The sequence below is a fragment of the Daucus carota genome, chromosome 3 (assembly GCF_001625215.2).
Source record: "Daucus carota subsp. sativus chromosome 3, DH1 v3.0, whole genome shotgun sequence".
In the NCBI taxonomy this organism is placed as follows: domain Eukaryota; kingdom Viridiplantae; phylum Streptophyta; class Magnoliopsida; order Apiales; family Apiaceae; genus Daucus; species Daucus carota.
In genome coordinates, this window is record NC_030383.2 from 44,901,255 (window position 1) to 44,925,507 (window position 24,253).

The 24,253-nt window shown below is 30.8% G+C and overlaps 1 protein-coding gene across 1 annotated transcript; it reads left to right on the plus strand.

The window, feature by feature from the left end:
- The first annotated feature begins 2,055 nt into the window (after positions 1 to 2,055).
- On the plus strand, positions 2,056 to 16,582 carry LOC108214958 (histone-lysine N-methyltransferase CLF). The gene is made up of 17 exons (XM_017387231.2): positions 2,056 to 2,271; positions 3,816 to 3,917; positions 4,568 to 4,890; positions 5,684 to 5,845; positions 9,297 to 9,381; positions 9,529 to 9,681; positions 9,769 to 9,816; positions 9,902 to 9,973; positions 10,190 to 10,917; positions 12,079 to 12,235; positions 12,320 to 12,540; positions 12,653 to 12,784; positions 13,288 to 13,378; positions 15,433 to 15,480; positions 15,559 to 15,687; positions 15,801 to 15,878; positions 16,035 to 16,582. Exons 1-17 carry the CDS (start codon positions 2,164 to 2,166, stop codon positions 16,224 to 16,226), a joined length of 2,829 nt encoding a protein of 942 aa, XP_017242720.1. The 5' UTR covers positions 2,056 to 2,163; the 3' UTR covers positions 16,227 to 16,582.
- The last annotated feature ends 7,671 nt before the right edge of the window (positions 16,583 to 24,253 follow it).

Genomic DNA, 24,253 nt, shown 5'->3' on the forward strand with positions numbered 1-24,253 from the left:
CGCAATATAATTTCCTCAGCAGAGCATGTATCAAATGACCTTTTCTTTGAAAAAAAAAATCCTCACTTCACCGTCCAATCAAATGACAATGTCTCTTTTCTTATTTTTTTCTTCTATTTTATTCAACATAATGACAAATATAAATGAAAAAAAACAGGCTGATCAGCTAATGACAAATAAAATGGCAAGTTTTAAGAAAACATTAATAAATGTTGAATCATATTTTTACACAATATAAATAATTTGGAGATAAACATTAATAAATGTTCAATTATATTTTTATAGACATATAAATAATTTTGAGGGATTAGTAATTTATATATTTGAGAAATTATATACTAAAGCAGGGATCTTATAAAAATTTAATATATTACTTCTTCGTCGTGGTCATATTTTTATTCACAAAATACTTGTCCACATCCTTTTATATTTATAAGACAAATTGATTATTAAATACTTGTCCACATCTTTTTTAGGTATATTTATATTTTTTAATTGTTTTTATATTTAAGATTAACTTTAGTATTTGTACATTATCATGATTTTTTTCCCCACTTCCCAAAATGCATAAAACAAAAAAAGTTAAAAAACAAACATAAAATATATTAAAAATCAAACAAACAAACAAACGAAGATAAATTGTATAAAATATCTTATATTGGAAAAGAGCACATGGATAATCACAGATCATAAATATATACAAAGAAAAAATATAAAACTTTAAAATATATGAATATGTATTTATTTGAATTTTCTAATTTTTTTGGTGTATTACTTTTCGATCTCACGTCTTTTATGCACGTTTTGTATGTTATATTTTAGACTAGTATTGTTATTATTATTTTATTTTAACTTTATTGTTTTATCTTAATTTTTTATTTTTTGTGCTTCCAAGTATATAATAATATTATATACATATATCTTGCCGTATCTAAATTTTTTGTGTTGCATATTTATTTTTCTTTTATGCTTTTCTATTTTTCTATTTCATTTTTATCTACATATGTGTCATGTATTTATATTTTTCTACATCTCTTTATTTAATATATCTAAAATATGTATCAGACACGTTATTCCGCTTTTCAATTCAATATGAAAATTTAGACTTTAATGACAAGAATAAAATAGTTGTTTTTCACAATTTATTTGTCCCACGTAAAGAGTTGGTATAAGAATAAAATTAGTATTTCAAAGTCATGGACTTTTATGTTGAAGAAATATATCAGGCTAAATTAGGATGTATCAAAAAAGTGACCATGTTAAATTTTTATTTAAACTATCTTAAAATAAAATAAGATATGTGTTTAAAGTTTTCATTCTATTCAAAGGTTTTTTGTGTGTCAATACTAGGGTAAAATAGTGTACACGGAAAACTAATACTACCGTCAATGTCATAGGGTACGCTCAAATGTATGCCACTTTGGTATTAAATTAAAATAGGGTATATTGGAGTAAATTAGAGTACGCTCGAGTAAATTAGGGTACGCTGAAATGTGTCAGCCTAAATATAAAATAGGATACGCTAATTGTCAATATACTTCTGTACTAAATTATAATAAAATTAAAGTAGGGTATATTAGGGTACGCTGAAATTTGTTAATACTAAACTAAATTATAAAATAATGTTACTGCGTGAATAAATTAGGGCAGGCTTAAAAAACTGATTGACATTTATTTCAAATTCATTTAACTTTTATTCAAAATAAATTATATTATATACTGATGTATGGTATCAAGAAAGAGCTAATCACAGTTTTAAACTGATGTTACTCATTCTGTCCCCGGACATTTTACCGAACACAAAATATAGGTCATACTGAAACAATATTTACATAATTTAATATTACAGAACATTAAATTATTATATTAGTTTGGATGAGGTGGATGCATACATATTTCTATACATTTATGTTAGTAAGTCTTATCAAGAAAACACAATAAATTATTGATATGAAATTCAAGAACTAGATAAATACTATAGTAAATAAAAAAATTCAGAAAAAAGGGTGGGTACAGTGCATCTGGTGTAAACATAGAGTGGTATATATATATGGACTTCAAAGAGGCAGCACTGCAGCAGAGGCAAAACTGAGAATACAATCTAGGGCTTGAAAATTGAGCCCTCTTTTGGGATTGTATCTCAATTTTCAATTCACCATTCTAATGGCTCCTCCTAATACAATTGACCTTCACATTCCGTCCGAATCTATGCCGCCGGCAATGTCGCCGTCCGACTCTTCCTCCGGTACCAGATCAGATTCTCCTCCACCGGTATCATCTCTTCTCTCTCCAGTTTTTATCGTGGCACTAGCTTATGTTGTTTTTCGCTATTTACTAATTAGATGTTTGTGTGTGTTGTTGAATCTAAGCTTCTGTTGTTTTGCTTTGTGTTGTGTGTGTCAGTGATGCCGCATTGCGGTGTAAAGACTGGTTTTTTATTCGTGATTGTTGTATAAAGTGCGAGGCTTAGATATAGTAGCTTGGTAAAATTGTAGTAAACAGCTTTTTTGATTATTGATTGAATAGTTAGATTGTTCTTATATATGTATATGTATATGAGTGTTGTATTTTTCCTTTTACGTGCATATACACCTAACTGGTTATTCTTTGCATCGTGTGTATGATGTGCTGCATTGTTGTGGAGGAAGGTTTTCTATGTGTTTGAATGAATTACAGCAGCTTATGTTGTTTTTTGCTATTTATTAATTAAATTCGTGTATATGTGCTGTTTAATATGAGGTTGTGTTGCTTTTTTTGTCGTGTGTCACTGATGCGGCACTGTGGTGTATGGACTGGTTTTTATCTGGTTTGATGAATTATATTTGCGATTGATATATAAAGTGTGAGGCTTGGGTGTATTAGCTTGGTACAACTGTAGTAAGGAGCTTATGTCATTAACAATTGAATAGTCAGATTGTGCGTGTATATTTGGATTTAAGCCTATCTAGTTTTTTTTTGTGATGTGTGTGTGTGTGTGATATGCTGCATTGTTGTTGAGGAATTGGCGTGTTAGGATGAGTTACATTAGCAATTGAAAGATAAAGTGCGAAAATATAAGCTCGCTAAAACTGCAGTAAAATAGCTTATTAGATACGCCATTCAATAACTATGTTGTTATATACATGTATAGTGTTTGTTCTGTGTTTGTTTATTTTTAATTCTAAGCCTATTTTTTTTTTTTTCATTTGTGTTGAGTTTATATGTTTCTGTATGTTGCCACATTGCGTAGGACTGATTCTATATGTTTTTGATTAAATTATCTTAGCAATTGAAAGCTAAGGTGTGGGAAATTGTTATATAAGCTCACTGTATGGAACCCTAGTTAATAGCTTACTTTGCTTTGTTCTAAGTGTTAAGATATATAATTGATGTGAAACGTGTAAAATGACCATGTTCGAAGGAAAACTATGCCTTTGTTGAGTAGCTCTCATCAGGGGAATATTCAAGATTTAGGCGGTTAGCTTAAAACCACATTTTCTTAAGTGTTTTCTAGTAGAATTTGTCCATGTGAGGGCTTTTATACTTTGTGAGAACTCAGAAGAATATTATGAAATTTAATAAGCGAATACATTTTGACCAATATGTAGAACCTCAAGTAATGCTGCATAGTTGCTTATTTACTTTAAGAAATTCACACTGATTTGGTCAGACATAAAGCTTAATTATGCATTCTTATCAAAGAATATACTTTTATTTTTCATGTTTTCTGCCATGTTCTTTGACACACGCGCGCACACACACACACGTATATTTTCATTGCCAAATTATTTAATATCTAAGCCTACAGTATGATGAAAATTTGACATTTCCTCCAGAGCCAGGGACTGCAAGAAAGAGGTTTGGCAGCTTCTAAAGTTTCTCTAGTTATCAATTCTGTAAAGAAACGGCTTTTTGCGCAAAGATGTGTCCATGTAAAGGTACTGACATTTTTTTAATGGTCTAAGAGCAAGTTCAACAGCTTCTCTAAATTAGCTCCTAAACTCAAATATAGGGAACATAAAATGGTACTCCAACATTATCCAAGTGATTTCCTAAATCACTAAATCACTAAATCGCTAGGACATACTTAAAATTACTAGCCATCCTCTATTTTCAGGTGACCACTAGGCATCCCCTATATTGTTTTTTGAAATAAAATTTTATTTCCTTCCTATTCTACACTCTCGGTCCCCACTATTTTATACTTTTTATATATTTTGGTCTCCACTATTTCTCATTTACAGGTTCAAATTTATTATTATAATAACACTGAGGAACGAATATAGGGATTGTTGTTGGAGTTGACATACAACATTGTAATCTTAAATCACTAGGATCCTTTATTTTATAATATTTAAAGGGAATGCACTGGGACACTATTGGACTTGCCCGAAGAACCTATTAGCTTTTATTCATCACTAAATTATGCCTATGTTTTTCTTTTGTTAAAGGTCAATTACAAAAATTTAAATCACTCGAACCCTTGTCCTCCTGTTACCAAACAAAGAGGGAAATCCACTCGGCTAAAGGTTAGGAATATGTATATATTGTTTGCCCTAACTTTTTTTTTTTGCTACTTTTGTTACAGATGAGAATGGAAGAAAATAAACAGAAGATGGCTGATCTCACCAACAATTTGCTAACGTCTGCACAAGAAAGAGGATACCTCAGGGGTGATGAGAGTAATGCTAACATTGATCTACTATCAAAGAGGCAGAAATATGCAGTTGATATGCACAACGGAATAGAGAAAAATAACGGGGATGATGACAACAATACTTCTCAAGATGATGGATATGGATCTGTAATTCTTTTAGGATCTAGTATAGCAGTAAAGAATGCTGTTCGTCCCATCAAGCTCACAGAAGTTAAGAAATTACCAACATACACCACTTGGGTTTTCTTAGACAGGTAAATACTCTTATTTGTGAATATAGATCTTGATATTATAATTTTTTTCTGTGGCTTTCTATATTTTTGAATTACTTTTACAGTATTTATCTCAGTAATGAAAATTACTCATCTGAAATATCCACAAATTGCTATTGATTTCTCATCAGTTTTTTGCTTCTTTTTCCCCCCCTGCAAATGTATTCCTTGACCGCTCTTTCCTTGTACTTATTTCATTTCTGGATACTTTACAGATGATAACTAAATCAATTTGATCTTAACCTCCTGCATTTTAATCAACTCCAGTCATCAGATTTTCATGCTGAAATTGTTGATGCCATATGTTGTTCAACTGTGAAGTTATGCTCATATTGTAGATATATCATTGTATATATGGTACATCATCCTGGAGGCTTTTATATACACTGGATATTAACCATGCCAAAAATATTTGTATTGAAAAGTGCTACTCGCTCCATCTCTGTATCTTTTAAAGAACTAGGGTCACTGGGGGACTAAACTTGCTTTTTGATTTTATTTCTACTAAAGCATTGGTAGTTTTCTTTGCTAAAATGCAGTTCATTTAATTTCAGACATATCTTCATCGTTTCCAACCTATAATCTTCCCACTTAGCATTGCTTGTATCTTTTCAAGTAATTATTAATAAAGTCTCACTATTTCCCTCTCCTCGGTACATATTATAATTTGCTGTTTTTCTTTTTTTTGTGTTATCATGTTGTGTCAATATAATTATTTAATTTGCGCTGTGTGCTGAATCCGTGGAGATATATCTGATGATATGAAATAATGCAGAAACCAGAGAATGACAGAAGATCAATCTGTTTTCGGTAGAAGAAGAATTTATTATGATCAAAGTGGAGGTGAAGCGCTTATCGCTAGTGACAGTGATGAAGAAGTTGTTGATGAATTCGAGGAAAAGAAAGAATTTAAGGATTCTGAAGATTACATACTTAGGTAATTATTTCTTAATTTGGTTGTTTTTACTCCGAGTTGCATGCTTTGACCTTTGAATATCTAGATTCTCTTAGTATGTAAGCATGGTGCATTGCCTATTTCTCGCTCGGAAGCCAAAACAAAACGAAAAGTCTGTTTGCACTTTCACTTAAAAGGCTAAAAGTCAGAATATTAGCTTCATTGTGAAACTTAGACGTCCCATGCAAATGCAAGTAGGAAAATCATTATTATATTGGAGAAAAAAATTGGCCAATATATTCTTATGGCTTCATAATATACACACACGCGCACAAACAAATATATATATATATATATATATATACATATATATATATGTATATATATATATGTGTGTGTGTGTTTATATATATATATATGTAGAGAGAGTTTTGCTCCACTAGAAACTAAATTAGCCTAGAAACGAAAAACTAGTCCCTGACCAATTTCTGATCACTGATTTTAACTACAAATATCACTTGTCTGTACATCACATATCACTATTTTTTATATAAGAAATCTCATAAACACAGATATATAAATACACATATATCATCATCATCTCTTCTTCACTCATACTCTATTGACAAACCTCCTAGCATCTTTATCAACCCTTACCACTCCCACCGCCATCACCTACAATCACGATTGGATTATCACCGCTTCCCACCATGACACCTCATCTCTTTACTTGGTACCATCAAGGAACTCCTACAACTATAATTGCTCATCAATAATTGACTGCCAATAGCAAACATAAGTAAATTTTCTCAATTATGAAAAATTTAAAGTGATAATTTTACTGCATAATATAATGATTAATGGTGTATAAATGGGTGATTTATGTATCATAAACAGTGATTATGGGAGTGGTTTGTTGTTTCTAGAATAACATTAATTTCTATGTGATCACTTGCTTATAATTATATATGTGTATGTGTGTGTGTTTATGTGTGTGTGTGTGTATATATAATATGTGTGTGTGTGTGTGTGTGTAGGGTTGCACTTCACACAGAACACTTTAAAAAATGAACAACACTGAACACTATCCTAATACTTTATATCTCATATAAAATGATTTTTTAAGATTATAATTACATAGTTAAACACCAATTAAACATAATATATTAAATCTAACATTCAAGCAATCCAAATTATTCATATGAAATATTATAAAATCCAGAATAAAATCTAGAACAGAATCCAGAATAGAATCATATATATATATATATATATATATATATATATATATATATATATAGTATTACTCCACTACAAACCACTCTTAAAATACAAACTAAAAACTAAATATTTTTTTTGTAAAATTTCGTCGAAACATATCACATATGGTATGCAAATTGATCGTTAGGAGATATAGAAAAATATGGTGAAGTTGGATTTCAAAAAAAGAATCATTTTAAAAAACGGGGGAATAGGCAGGATTGTGTGCGGAAGGGTGTGCGGAAGGGTGTACAGAACTAGTGTGTGGTGCCCCTGGCGGGGCCATTAGATCAGATTGATCTAAGGGTCTGTATTGGTTCTTAGTTTTTATTTTAAAGTTAGTTTCTATTTGATCAAGAGCCTATATATATATATATATATATATATATATATATATATATATATATATATATATGTATATATATATATAGGGAAGTGCTCAAATACAAACTAAGTTAGTGTACAAACTACAAACTCAATATAAGCCCTTGGATGAATCAAATCCAATGGCCCCGCAGGGGCAACCACACACCAGCTAATATACACTCTGCCACACATGATCCACAGAATCCCCTCCGTTTTTAATTTGAATTTTCCCGTCAATCGGTGAACTTTTTTTGATATCCGACTTCACTGTATTTTTGTTCATCTCGCAACGATCAATTTCCATACCATATGTGCTATATTCCGATTTGATTTAGAGACTTTTTAATTTTGGTTTGTAGTTTGTACGCTAAAAAGGTTTGTACCAGAGTAGGACCCTATATATATATATATATATATATATATATATATATATATATATAGGCCAACATTCCAGAGAGGGACTCCTTATATGGAGTTACATAGTGCGCCACTATAAATCATCAATTTTATTATAAATTCTGTTATAGAATACATATAAAACGTGATTCCAATATAGAATACTATAAAATAAATATATTTTAAGTAATTTAACACTTATAATTTGATTAAAAAAATATATTTTCGAAACTGATTCTACAACAGAATAATTCTGGATGAGTATTATTCTGTTATAGAATCATGTTGAGATATTGCGTAATTTTAGATGATCTTTGGAATAAAAAAATTGTATAACTTCGTTTTAAGTTTAATAATCAAAATTTGCAATTATATTTCATAAAAAATATAATAGAATATATATTATGTATATATTTATAATGGTGTGCTACGTAACTCTATATAAGAGGGTATGTTATGGAGTGCTACCCTATATATATATTGCACAATAAATATAATATATAGAATCATGTTATTTTTAATCCATAATCATTGTTAAACATGCTAGATACTATTATTATTCATAATTCATAATAAAAGGTTAATTAGTTTAAAATTAGAATTTTATTTAAGTTTTAGATGAGATTCTATATTTGATTCTAAAGTGTTCTTTCTTATTCTTCTTTTTAGGGTGTTTTTCTTTGAGCAATGTCCTATATATATATGTATGTATGTATATTCATCTGAAAGGACACTTGAGGGAGGGCAAATCAAATAGGAGAAAAATAGCTGACTACCACTCACTAGATCTATTAGGCCAGTATAAGTTGCAAGTGTGACTCACTGGGCTTGTACATATTGTTCATAGTTCCCATTAATATCCCCAATTGCTGACACCCGATAATATTTAGAGGGAAATATGAGCTGATTGACTAATGCTTTCTGCTTAAAGATGTAGACTGTAGGTCGATTTTCAAAGTTGTCAGTATATAGGAAGACTCTAAAAAATGGATTGGTGTAGTCCATATTAATTGTGCTTGCACTTTCAGGAGACTTCGTATCTGCGTCAAGCCGTCAATGAAACAAAATCTTGTATGAATAATTTGCTATTAGTTACTGTTCATTCTAACTGGGTTTTTTTTTGTTACCTATTGGCCGTGATCTGCTGTTATACTGTATTAATCACTTGGTACATAGTAGCTATGTCTGGGGTGGAAGTGATCTGAAAGTATGTAAATTTTGTTTGGCTTTTACTATAAGATATCATGAGAAAATTGTCTCACTTATTTGATAGTCTATTTCTGTATTATTGAACTGCCTAGATGAACTATATGCCCTCCATTGTAGTGAGATGTGTGCACATTGTAATGACTACTCATTTTTACATGGAAAGTAAGATATATTTTTTTTTCAAGCTTATGGAGTATATGTAATTAATTTCTTTCTCTCTATGTGCTCATAAGTTTCCTTATCTTCATAATTGTGTTGGTAGAGAGACAATCAACGAGGTTGGCTTATCTGATGCTGTTTTGGATTCACTGGCACAGTGTTTTTCTAAACAACCTTCTGAAGTCAAGGTAAACTTTTAAATGAGGTGTTTGAGGGGGTTTTCTTAGTTTATCATCTAATAAAACTGGTCATAGTGTAAGCTTTGGTCCAGCTGTTTCCCATTTCCTTCCTGCTGCTTTACAGAGATATGAACTACGATCAAACATCTTATACAGGCAAGATATGAAGCTCTTGTGAAGAGGGAAACCCTTGCTACTAGTGCAGACTCAAACATTTTACTCAGTGAAGAGATTCCAAGTTCATATCTTGATAAAGATCTTGATGCTGCTTTGGATTCATTTGACAATCTATTTTGCCGTCGATGTCTTGTAAGCACCTCTTAGCCTTTTTCATTCATAGTTTGTATTTTAGCTGTAGTCTTGTATGACTAGCTTTTGCTGCTTTTTACTTGGCAGGTCTTTGACTGTAGATTGCATGGGTGTTCACAGGATCTTATCTTTCCTGTACGTTACTAGAAAAATATTTTTGTAAATAATTTTGGTATTAGAAGTGTCCAATGGAACTGAACTTGCTTTTTACTATAAATAGGCTGAGAAACAACTTCCATGGACCTGTCCAGAAACGGAAAGCAAGCCATGTGGTCCTCATTGTTATCGCGTGGTAAACAAATTACTTTGAGATACTATTGGCATCATATATAACTACTTGGAACTACCTCCATCCCAGATGCTGCACAAGCATCTATATCAATATTTTGCCTTCCTCAGATGTTATCGCAATTTTTCGTAAAAGATATATTTTAGTCACATTATCAGGTACCATTTGTTTTCTTAATCTATTAAAACTTATTAATAAAATTCCATTAACACATGGTAGGCCTTAGAGTCAGAACGTAAAGCTACAGTGAATTCTCCTGTGAGGGTGGTTGGCAAAGATTTAGGTTTACCATGTACTGATGTTTCTGGCTCTCAACTATCAAGAGGACTATCTGCTGGTGTATCTTTAAGGAGGAGGTCTAAGTCTGTCCAAAGTGAAAGTGCTACATCAAATGGAATAAATGTATCAGAAAGCAGCGACTCAGAAAGTAAACGTCGACGGGACGTCACTGCTACTCGCACTTCACTATCACCATCAAACACTAAGCTTGTTGAGAAGCGTGAGGTTCATAAGAGAAATAGCAGCAGATTAGCTGAGCATGTTATTAATATGAGAAAAAAGCAGAAAAAAATGGTGACAACTTCAGATTCTGATTCTCTTGCTAGTGCTAGTCCTGGTTCTGGCGATACAAATACCCATTCCATCTTGCGAAAAGAGAACGAAGATGCTAGTTCTTGTTCACAAAAATTTATATCTTCAAATACTAGACGATCTACAAGGAAAGGTTCGCCAGCTCTAAATGGTGATAGGTTACTCCAGCATAAAGTTATTGACTCTCTCAGTACTGGAATGAATAGTGGTCAACCTCTGCCTAGCAGTGATAACACCTTGAAGAAAGGGGAATTCGTGGATGAGAGCAGTTGTAAAGAAGTCATTGATGTTACATCATGGAAAACTGTAGAAAAGGCTCTATTTGCCAAAGGTGTGGAAATATTTGGCAGGAACAGGTTAGTTAATATTGTTTTGAACAGGTTCATTTCTTACTTGGCTGTATACTTTCATGCTTATGACATGTTATCTTTCCTGAAGAACTTGCTTGGTCATATCTTATACTTTAGACTGTTTTCTAGATAGGAAAAGACATGCACAGCATGTGAAATTGTTACAACACTCGTAAAAATATTGTATAATTGTCCTTGTGGATTTTCAAAATTTCTCCCTGTTGTGTTGTGTTTTCGTGTGTTTGGGGGGGGGGGGGGGATGGTTTTTTTTTCTTGATTTTTAGTACCTATACGATTTTTTACTTATTCTGCTTCACAATGTCGATCCCTCTAGTTTCATCGTGACCTTTGTCTTTATATCTTATCTACTTAAATATTCTAGTCTAATATGTTGCATATCTGCATTTCAATTATGACTGCAATCCTGTCCCTAAAAGTTATGGTGCAAGGCTGATATGCTTTAATAGATAAAAATTTAGATGCCATGACTGATCACTAGAATATCGGTGTGAAAGATTCAAAATATGTTGTGCAGTCATCGTTTTTGTGCTCTCTCTCTCTCTCTCTCCCTCCCTCCCTCCCTCCCCCCGCTCGCTCCCTCTCTCCCTCCCCTCTCTCCCTCTCCCTCTCCCTCGCCCCCCCCCCCCCCCCCCCCCCCCTCTCTCCCTCTACCTCCCTTCCTTCTTCCTCCCTCCCCATATATATGTGTGTGCTTTTTTATTTGTATATACGAGTTATCTTTAAAATACAGGAATTACTCCTCTTTATTTGTATATATGAGTCATCTTCAAAATACAGGAATTACTCCAGAATTAAATAATGTGGAACATATGATCCGCATTCCCCGTCACAGTGATATTTTTTTATTCATCAAATATTCAAACCATCCACATTCCCTGTCACAGTGATTTTTTATTCATCAAATATTCAAATCTCTCTCTCTCTCTCTCTCTCTCTCGCCCCCCCCCCCCCCCCCCCTCCCACCCCATATTATATTTGTGCGCGTGGTTATTTGTATTTACGAGTCATCTTCAAAATACTGGAATTACTCCAGAATTAAATAATGTGGAACATATGATCCACATTCCCTGACACAGTGATATTTGTTTATTCATCAAATATTTACTTATGTATTTATCTATCTACTAATGAGGCTCACTTATGCAGCTGTTTGATAGCAAGGAATGCTATGAATGGATTAAAGACATGTTCAGAGGTGTTTCACTATATGAATCACTCTGAGAACAAGCTATCCTCTGAAGAAGGCAATGGTTTAAATCCTCTGGCTGAGGGCTCTTCTAAGGGCGATGGCAATGAAAATATGGTGAGTACTCGGTACTTTTCTTTGTGATTTGTGTGTTCCTTGGTGTTACTTTTTATATCAGTCTGTTTCATTAATAATGTATAGGGTACTCAATTAAGAAGAAGATCAAAATACCTACATAGGAGAGGTAGAGTTCGGCGCTTGAAGTACACATGGAAGTCTTCTGGTAGCCATTCATATAGGAAACGTATTTCGGATGCGAAAGATCAACCTTGTCGACAATATAATCCATGTGGGTGTCAGTCTGCTTGCGGGAAGGACTGTTCTTGTTATTTGAATGGAACCTGTTGCGAGAAGTACTGTGGGTAAGTGATATCTCTTCTGAATGTGTATTTTTATTTATCCAAATGTGTATAGAATATGTATATATATAGGTGATACCTCATTATTGGAGTTCATATTACTGTAATCTTTCAGATGTCCAAGGACTTGCAAACACCGATTCAGAGGCTGTCACTGTGCCAAAAGTCAATGTCGAAGTAGACAGTGTCCATGTTTTGCTGCCAGTAGGGAATGTGATCCTGATGTTTGCCGAAATTGCTGGATCAGGTAAGTTCCTCGTGTTTTTTCCCCAAATGGCCATGTTTGGCTGGTTAAGCTTAAATTAATCATATAAGATCTCATGAATAAGCTCAGAGAAATATACGCAACAAAGTATTAGTTAAAAGAAAACAAAGACTTGAATGTTAAGCGCTTTAATATATATATTGCTTAAGGATGAGATAATTTAAAATGATGGAATGGCAAAAAATTTACATGTAGAAAAGATGATGCAGGTGAGCACTTTTTGTGTCTTTCTGCAATGTAAGGGGGGCAACCCAATACAACATGAATGACTATAGTGAAGGTCCTGAAGGATGCACTTTTTCTGTGTGTGTGTGTGTGTGTTGCAATTAAGCTAAGTGACATTGTGATGTTTCTTATCATAAGATTTTACTTCATTTTCTTTGTATCCATGAGTTAGTTGCAATTGCAAATTTATTAACTTGTTTACAGATTCATTACAAAATAGGGTTATTTTCTGTTTAATAAGTTTCAATTATGATTTGTAGTTGTGGAGATGGTACTCTTGGCATCCCCTGGCAACGAGGTGATAATTATGAATGCAGGAACATGAAGCTTCTTCTAAAGCAACAGCAAAGGGTAAATATCTTTTGTATATGCATATATATATATGTGTGTGTGTGTGTGATTCTGTGTTATCATACTTTTAAGATTTCTTGAATTGTATTTAAATGTACTTTTAGAAGTCGATGCAGTGCACATAATGAAGAGATCAATTTGTGTAGCTTCCAATTGTGTGATGCACAGACATTATATATATTTACAATTTTTGTAATATTATTGTTTTAAGTTAAGAAAACACAATATTATCTTTTTGTAGCCTTCGGGAACCGAACCCTTAGTCTTCCCTCTTTATAACAGATTCTTTTTTTGCATGTTTAAGTCAGGATTTGAACATTCTTAGAGTTTTTAAAGGGGTGCTTGACGACTCCCAAAACCCTCCTCATGTTAATTCTATATGTAGGAATTGTAATTTGTATTATATTATTATTTTAAATGAAGTTAGTTGTAATTTATTATAAAGTTTTATTTATATAAGTATATTATTTCTACTTTTTAGAAATCAGATCAATCACTACTTTTTTGCTTCGAGTGATTGGTGTAGAGGTTCTTTTTCTGTCGAGTTAGATCAATCACTACTTTTTTGCTTCGAGTGATTGGTGTAGAGGTTCTTTTTCTGTCGAGTTTAGGGGTTGCAATTTCGGATAATGAGTCGGGTTCGTGTCTAGTTGTACCCAACAACTGGTTCCTGATTTTGGGTCAACTTGAACCCTAAGCGGGTTAAAAATTTCAACTCAAATCCAACCTGTTATGTTATGTACCTGGTCATCCCGAAAATGACCCGGAAATATTTAAAAGTTAATTATTTTAATTATATAAAATCATATTTTTATAATATATTAAAAAACATAAAATGGTAACGTAATGAGATTATATGTGAATAAATTTTTTTAATACTCCCCCATTTCAAAATATTAGTCTTGTCAGCCAATTTCAGACATTAAGAAATTCTAATTAATATGTTTTGTGTCCAATTTTACTCATTTCAATGCATTAATTATACAGAAAATTCAGCTATATTTTCTTGTGATATTAATTACTAATTTGACTTGGGCTGAATACTCCTATGTCTATTTACTGTCATCCTCGATTTCTTAATATGAGCATGTATTGATGTTGTGTGGATCAGTGTTAGTCAATATTGGAACAATAAAAGTGCATGCATATGTTGTATTGATTTGTGACGAGGACAAATAATATGGGATATTTTCTTTGATCAAACAAGACTAATATTTTGAGATGGAGGGAGTAATATATAAACATATCACAAATGTATGCAAGTGTGTAATATAGATTTATATATAACATATAAAGAAACCCGAACACACAACATGATGGGTAAAAATTTTCCAAACTTGAACCTGACTTGAGTTACTAAAACATGAACCCTAATTGATGCAATCGACTACAACTTATAAATGGCTTGATGGAAAACTTATGCAACTTAATCTGTCGCAATGTGCTAATCGTTCTCCCTCCTATAATTCAAATATAAAAATGGAGCCTTTTTTGTTGATAGGAATAGGAGGGCATAATATGTTATTGTATAGTACTCGTATAATTTATTATCTTTTGAGTATCATATCGATACAAATATTAGGGATAATCCAGAGTCACACCAGTATAGGTAGGGAATTTTTGTTGCATTAATACAAACTCTCTGTAGACAACTCATTATGGCTGTGGTTTTCTATTGAACAAAAGCTTTAGTTGGCTTTTGGTTTTTACTTTTTGCAACATCTGTCTAATCCACGCTCACAAATAGCTTGGAAAAAGTAAATTGTTATATTTTTCATTTTAAATGAAAGCTCAACCAAGGTCAACATTGCCCTCTGGTACCTCTCACTAGTGTATTTAATAGCTTGGGGTATTAAACCTTAATTCTTCCTATGAAAAGGCTTAAGAAAATATTAAATATAAACATATTCACACACACACACACACACAAACTACTTCTATAAAGGGTGGTAATGAATTTCTGTTTTTTTTAAATGGGAGGAATCAAGTTTTTTCTGTTTTTCCTTCTTTTCCTTTGTGTTTGTAAGGTTTCTTAAGTGGCCACTGAAATACAGGTGTTACTTGGAAGATCTGATGTATCTGGTTGGGGAGCTTTCTTGAAGGTAATTTTAAAATAAGGGTTGTTGATGTACCTTGTCACATTTTTACTTGCTACTACTAACTTTTGGTCAATACCCCAGAAAAGTGTTGTTAAACATGATTATCTTGGAGAGTACACCGGGGAACTGATCTCACACCGGGAAGCTGACAAACGTGGCAAAATATATGACCGTGTAAATCACTCATTTCTGTTCAACCTGAATGATCAGGTAGGATAGATCTGGAATATGCTAAACCTTTCCAGTATGAAGTTTATTTTCTAGACTTTAACAAGCTTGTTGATTAAACTCTTAAGTTGTGCATGTCTTATATTTGGGTACAGTACGTGCTTGATGCTTATAGGAAAGGGGATAAATTGAAATTTGCAAATCATTCGCCAGAACCCAACTGCTATGCAAAGGTATATACGATTGTGAGCCTTAGACTTATGCAGCAAGTCCATTAAACATAAAAATAGTGATCACTAGTATATGTAGATATTAATGCCACTATTTTACAGTGCACCTCACCAAATACTTGTAACATACGATGCATTGTAACACAACTGTTTATGCAGGTTATGATGGTGGCTGGTGATCATAGGGTTGGTATATTTGCAAAGGAAAAGATTTGTGCTGGAGAAGAACTATTTTATGACTATCGGTACGAGGCAGATAGAGCACCTGAATGGGCCAAAAAACCAGAGTCCTCTGGTACCAAAAAAGATGACCATACCCCTTCAAATGGCCGAGCTAAAAAGATCGCTTGAAATCAATTTTGTTGACTATCTTTTTAAATAGAAGTTTCATGCACATTTCCTTTTTAAAGTAACTTGTGGAGGCCTCTTTTACCTGGAGATTTTCGCGTTTCGTTACTCCACCGAGACTTTGTTCAACTTGTATTTTAGTTTTGGGGTGTCCCAGCTCCCAAAACAAGATGGGATTTAGCAGGTAGAATGATTTAAAGCTCGATAAAAAGGTATTTAACCCAAAAAATTGATGTCAACAGACTTCTAGCTGTGTTCATTGTCTAGACTCAAAGATATTGACTTTGTAATTAGTTTGTTTTTAAATCCTGGGTTTATGTACTGAACTAAATATTTCAATGGATTCAAACTTTCTTATAGTTGAGGTACACAAAGGAAGTTTTGAGTAGTAATGCAATCAGCAATAGGTAATATTGGCAATCCCCCGTCTTTTTTTTTTTTGCTAAATCTTTTGGCAATACTTCTCGTGAAGAATTCGAAGTCCTACTTCGGGACTCGGGAGTCTTGAATTGAATAACTTTCATAAGGACTTACAGGTACATTGTTGAATTATCAGGGGCAGTGGTGACCGGTGAGCATGGTCTTTTGATAATTGAAAAAATTGATCAAGGTCAGCACGGTCTTCTGAAAGCCAAAAAAATCTAGGGAATATGGTTTTCTTTTTAGTCTAGGTTTATATTTTTAAAATTTTGGGTCTGGGTTAGTTCGATCAGTTTATCCAATCAATAAAACTGATAATATTTATAATATTTATTAATTATAAATAAAACAAAAATATAAAGGGTGTACGGCAGGTTTTATATTTGCCATCTTTCTCCTGGTGAGCCGGATAACTTTTTAATTGTTATGTTGTGCCACAGTTTTTGTGCTTTACAATATTCCTAACTATGATGATACACCGTGACGGAACTAGAGCAAATATCTAAAGGGGTCCTTTCCGCGCGAAGCGCGGAATTTTTTTCCCACTATATCATGCAAAGAAGCTGGAGATGAAGAGCTTTCTGATCACTGATGCAAAGATGATGCAAAGATAAAGCAATATCTGCTATGACAAAATAAGATGTACTGACCAGGAGCTGTTCTTCTTTAACCTATTGTTTGTGTTGGTGGATCGCGGCTTTATTTTAAAAAAATACAATACCAAAATACTCTACCCTCAGTATATACTCAATATCTAAAAAAAAAATTATTTTTTTTCAAAATTCTGGTGGGGGCCCGGGACCCCACAGGACCCCGCCTGCCTCCGTCCCTGAATTGATACATATTTCCTAACTATAAAAATGAACGCATATATGTTTTCTTTTTGAACATAGTAATGTCCAAGTTAGTCTTGAGTATCCTTGAAGTTGAGGAATGATCTGAGTTTTTACGTGAAATGTGCATATACTAAGTTACTGATATCAGCAAGGTGTTTGTGCTTCATAGATACTTTACCTTCATATATGTTTAAAACTTCAGTTGATGCATAATCGAATGGTCTTTTTCCAGTGGTGTGGCCGCTGAGGATTGCACTTCAATTACAATGTCTTGGATCATGCAACTGTGTTCATCTAATTGTCATCACCAGTTTATACTTTCTTTATATACAGAGAGTGTCTTTGTGATGTGTTCCTGACTCCTGTTTGAAATGCACTTTTCCATATTTCATGGTAAAAATATTATATTGCAAAAATATCAGAGACATTGCTTTTATGTTTTCATTTCATGTCACAGGCCGTAGAAACTAGAAAGAAGTTGGCAACAAATCGAAAAAGTGTGTACATTTACGGGTGCTAATTTTATAAGTTTGAGGCACTTATTCATATCGTTTGCGTAAAAAGTCAAGAAGTACTTATAAAAAGTCATTTACGTTTGTTTCATGACTTCTACTTCTTTTCCAAACACTCACTTATAGGTCTTAACTTGATTTTAACTTCTACTTCGCTTCTTTATTTTAAGCAATACACACTTATTTTAAACTGATCCAAACGACCTCTTAATGTTCAATCTTAAATTATTTTTTTCATTCGGTAAAATTTTCCAATTGTGATGTATTAATATTTTTGCCAATTTTTAACACATATAAGGTTAGAAGTTATTTTATAATTATGAGATTCTAGTGTTCGTTCATTCTGTTAATTGAATTATATATCTTTGTAATATTCAAATTAAAATAGGTTAAATGATTTGAATAAGATCGGTTTGGTTTATATATATGTGTGTAGTGTTAAGTTTAAATTTTTTATTCAAAAAAATTAATTAATTTTTTTTATGAATGTATATTTTACCGGAGTCTCAAAATGCACATAAACAACATGCTAGGACGAGGGAGTATATTTGATTTTGATCTACCCCGTTGTTCTAAATAAGTGTCGGCTTTTAATTTTTGCACATGATTTGAGATTTAAAAAAACACACACACACACATATATATATTATGTTCGAATTTTCCTTTCCTTAATAAAAATTTAATATCTATAGCTTTATTCAAATAACTAAATAAATATGTATTCTTACCACATTATATAAAAAATCAAAATAACACTTGGGACATCATAAATATATAATTTTCGATTATCTTATGATTTGAAATATCAAAAAGCTACTATAATTTACGGAGTGTATTCGATTGGGATTTTAATTGATTGTTTGTAGCTCATGGATTTTAATAGATTGTATGTGGTTATAATTTTGTGTGAATTCTCGATAAAATGTCGTAAAGTTGATATATATTTTTTAAGATTTAAGTACAATGATTCAAAATCTCATGGATTTTGATGAGATTTCAAAAGACTTAAAATACACCGAGGAATCTCACCAAATCCAAAAATAATCTATGTGCATTTAAATACCATCAGATTTTAATAAATTTTGAACAATCAAATATTATCGAATTTTTAAGCATAATTTAAAATCCTGATTGAATACCACCAGATTTTGTAATATAATTTAAAATTTTAATTGAATATTCTGAAATTTTAATGAATTTTAGACAATTTAAAAAAAATATCCTCAAATTTCAAAAATAAAAAAAATCATTTAAGATCTCAATTGAATACACCCATGTGGTTTGATCGACCTGGTCCGGACCAACCGAAACCATAACTGTACAATTAAAGAAGCAGAAAATAATGCCCCACCTACCACGCGAAAAAGAAATGTACAACTACAAAAGATGTGCCAAAGTTGGTGGGTCTGCTCCCGTGAATTATTGTGACGGTTTCGCAAAGAGTATTTATAAATAATAACTAATAATTTATATAAAAAGAATATATTTTATAGATAGATATTACAAATATATATCTATTTATGTTTAAAAATATATATATAATTTAACTTTTAAAAAAATGTATGTATATATATTTACTTATTTTCTGAAAATAAAACATTTATTTTTAAAAATAAAATATATTAAACATTCTCCTAACAAACGAATAGGAACATTTGATCGTGTGTGAGTAACGAGTACAGTTGATATTTGATAAGAATCGAAAATTGAACAAAATATTTGAATGAATAATCTAGTATATATTATTATATATAATATATAACATACTAACTTGAATCAATTTTTAATATTTAATTTAAAATATTTAAAGTATATATTAAATACATAATATTATAATATATAGTAAATTATTTATACATTATTATATGTATAAATGTATAGATAGGGATGACAATTTTACCCAACCCGATGGATCTCAGGTATCTCGAACCGAGACACCACCCGAAACCCGATTTAATTCCAATCCGAACCCGAAATCCGATACAAAATATTATATATATATATATATATATATATATATATATATATATATATATATATATATATATATATATATATATATATAGGGGCTTACTCCACTAGAAACTAAATTAGCCTAGAAACTAGAAACTAGTATCTGACCAATTTTTTATCACTATTTTTAACTGCAAATGTCACTCGTTTGTACACCACAAATCACTATTTCCTATACAAGAAATCTCAGAAATATAGATATATAAATATACATATATACAACATATATCATCATCATCTTCACTCATACCACATTGATAAACCTTCAGGCATCATTATCAACCCATTCCACTACTAACGCGGTCACCTATACCCACGATTGACCTACCACCACTTGTCACCATAACTTGCCATTACTAGTGATTATTTACCACCACCACACACCTCATCTCATCATTTTTTTACCATCATAGACCTCCTACAATTATAATTGATCATCAATGATCGATAACCAATAGCAAACATAAGTAAATTTTCTCAATTATCAATAATAAAAATTGCCAATTTAACTGCATAAAATAGTGATAACTAGCGTATATACGAGTGATGTTAGTAGTTATAATCAGTGATCATGAGAGTGAATTCTAGTTTCTAGAATAACATTAGTTTCTATTTGATCACTTGCCTATATATATATATATATATATATATACGGTTGCACTTCATAAAGAACACTTTAAAAAAAGAACAACAAAAAACACTATCATAACACTTTATTTTTCACAAAGAATGATTTGTTCAGATTATAATTGTATAGTTAAACACCATTTAAACTTAATATATGAAAATCTAACATCCAGATTCATCCACATTATTATTATGAAAAATTATAAAATCCAGAACAGAATCCAAAATAGAATCCAGAATAGAATCATATAGATATATCTTTTGCACGATTATTTTACATAAAATCATGTTAATTTTAATTTATATTTATTGTTAAACATGGTGGATACTGTTTTTATTCATAATAAAACATTAATCACCTTAAAATTTGAATTTAATTCAAGTTTTTGATGAGATTCTACATTTGATTCTAAAGTGTTCTGTGCTGTTCTTTTTTTAAGAGTGTTCTGTTTTGAGCAATGGCCTATATATATATATATATATATATATATATATATATATATATATATATATATATCATATGTTTAATGTAGAGTATATATATTGAAATATTATGAATTATTATGTATGAATATTAACATTTTACTTAATTTTATATGGCCAATACAGAATTTATATTCATTTCATCAATATTTTTCTCAGTTACTGCGCATTAAAAAAATCTAAATATACTAAAAATATAAAATATAAATGATAAGTTGAATGATTGTATACCATTAAGTTAACATGTTTCACGTGTTTATTGTACTAAACGACACTTGTCAAACCCTTTTTTATATTCTTAAATTTTAAAAAAATCAATCATCACATTTTTTTATATATATAATTTTTTTAATTTAATATTATTTTTTTAAGTGTCCGAATTAAACCCGAACCGAAACCTGAAAAAACCCGATAGATTAGTTTTGGATCTTCATTTTCCAGAACCAGAATTAAATCGAAATATAATCGATTGAGTCTGGATCTCAGAAAACCTGATCCGATCAGTTGCCATCGCTATGTATAGATGTATTATTTATATTTTTAATTTTTAATTTATAAAATTGAAATTTTATTTAATATTGTTAAGAACGAGTTCACCATTCACTCCATACACTTATTCTGTATTCACTTCATGGAATGGAATGAGGGTAGAATGAAATGAAAATTTATATAGAAATTTTAAGAAGAAAGTATGAAATAATAGTGACAAAATATGAATGTAATTAAATTTTTTGTGAGAAAAATTGTGAAGAAACATGATGTAAAAATGGAATGAGCATTCCTTCCAAAACTTGTGGGTTAGAGTTATGGTTATAATAGTAAGATTAGAATGATTGAAAGAATGAAAATTATATACATTTTTTTTATCAACACCTTTTTAGAGTACAAATTTCATTTCATTCTCCCTCCATTCCATTCACTCCAAGTGAACACAACAAAACGTTAGAGGTTCATCATTCACATTCCATACACTTCCATAGTCAAAATCATTCATTTTGGTCTCTATCATCTGTCCTTATTCTTTTATTCTCGTGCCTTGATTCCCCACAAATTTTCATTTTCGGCAAAGATCCAAATGTTCCATGGACCAGTATTTCCTTTTGGTTTTGAGCGGGAAAAGAAGTTGACAAGTTATTTTCCAGTATTGTGTGCTGATGAACAGCAACCAAAATTTGTTTAGTTGCAGACTTGCAGTCTTGGTGTTTCTTCTTCTAGGCCATCTTCAAGTAACTATCAACTTGAAAAGGAGCAAATCTGGGCCCGTAAGTTTCTGCTTTGTCGTTAATAATCCAAAACTTAACTCAATATCAAAACTACGAAACGATAATTTATGATGTAAAGTGTAAACTATATTATAATTCAATTTTAGAGATTTTTTGGTAGATCAGAAATTAGTCAGGTATTTAAAATACTCAGAAAGTGCTAATATATGCAGTTGTTTGGTTGACTTAATATACAGGAAGTTGAAGTCACCAAGAAATTACATTACCCACTCCCCACTCGGTTACTCAGACTTCCTGCATCACACACTTAATTTAATTTTTTTGTCATATAACATAAAACTACATAATCCACTGTAAAATAATATACTAATACATATAATATTAATAACAATTAATTAAATTTAAAAATTATAATTATTATTTATTTATTTATTCATTATGTGCAACTTAAAATATTATTGTGGGACACACGTAAATTTAATTTTTATTTAATATACCGGGAAAAAACATAAGTTGTTCTAAAATAATATATTGACACATATAATAGTAGAAATAATCAGTAAATTTCAAAAAACTATAGGATTGTTATTATTATTGTTATTTTATGTAACTCAAAATATAATTGTTAAATTGTATTTCTTCATTATCAAAATTATAGAATATGTTCATTTAATCTAATAAAATAATAAAGAGAAAATGACAACATATTAATAATATTATTTTGTCAAAACCTTATAAATATCAAAAGTCAGGAATAAGTTGAATACTTAATTTGTTTAATAAATTAATATGTAAATATTTATATAAAATACATCTTAGGTCAATGTTATAATAAGTAATAATAATATATAAAAATATTGATCAAATTATTTTTATAATAAATTAAAGGATAAAAATGTTATTCAAAATTTATTAATAATAAATTTAAAATTTAGTGAAACAAAATAATGAACATAATTAGTATAGAATTCACTTTTATCAACCAAATATGTTTATTAGACTTCCCATATAATTTTGTCAACCATTATTAAACTTCCTAGATAGTTTTTATGGAAGAGAAATGTAAATATCTCTCGGAAGTTACTTCCTACATCCAACCAAACGAGTACTTATAACAATTTCAAAAAATACATAAAATAAATGGTATGACAATAACTTTAATTCATTTAATGTAAACAAGAAATTTGAAATATTTAAAAATAATCCCTAGACCTTCATATAAGTTCAAGAAAACAAATTTATTACTTTTATGTACTATAAACTCAGTTCTCTTGTACGTTTTAATAATAAGTTCAGAGCTCAGCAACAAGTTTCTTAATGGACTAATTCTATTTTACAGAAGCTCCAATATGAACCTATTTATAAATTTAAAATTTGGTATCGATAATTTATCTGCATTTTAGACTTATTCATAAATAATAGAGTAGCAAAATGTTTATTTGCGCCACAAGTAGGTTTGCAACAAGCTTGTGTTGCCAGCTTCACAAAGATACAAATATTTTTTATTTATTTTTTCATTTGCAAGGAAATGGATTTTTTATTATTAAATTATTAATTTTTAGAAACTTATCATTAAATAATATATATTTAGGAGAAATTTATTTACGCTCCATTGACATTGCTGTCAGAGACAGCAACAGCAGATTTCGTGAATATAAGTTCAGAATATTTGGTGAATCCTTATTCACGATATTATTGCTGCAAGATCATATTGTCGGCATGAAAAATGAAATGACTTTTTTTCCAACACATCTTTATCAGTTACATTTTCACCGCATAATTTTAATTGAGAAGTGATTTTATAAGCCCTGCATATCCATTAAACATATATCGTTCTCTTTTTATTCTTAAATTTTGTTTTCGAAGAGATTCACTAGTATATATACTGCTCATAGTTTTGCTTACTGCAAAGGCAT

Coding starts and splice junctions, on each gene's coding strand:
- LOC108214958 (XM_017387231.2), top strand. CDS start 2,164: ATGGCTCCTCCTAATACAATTGACCTTCACATTCCGTCCGAATCTATG. Junction 3,918..4,567: donor AAAGATGTGTCCATGTAAAG/GTACTGACATTT, acceptor CTTTTGTTACAG/ATGAGAATGGAAGAAAATAA. Junction 12,541..12,652: donor TGTTGCGAGAAGTACTGTGG/GTAAGTGATATC, acceptor GTAATCTTTCAG/ATGTCCAAGGACTTGCAAAC.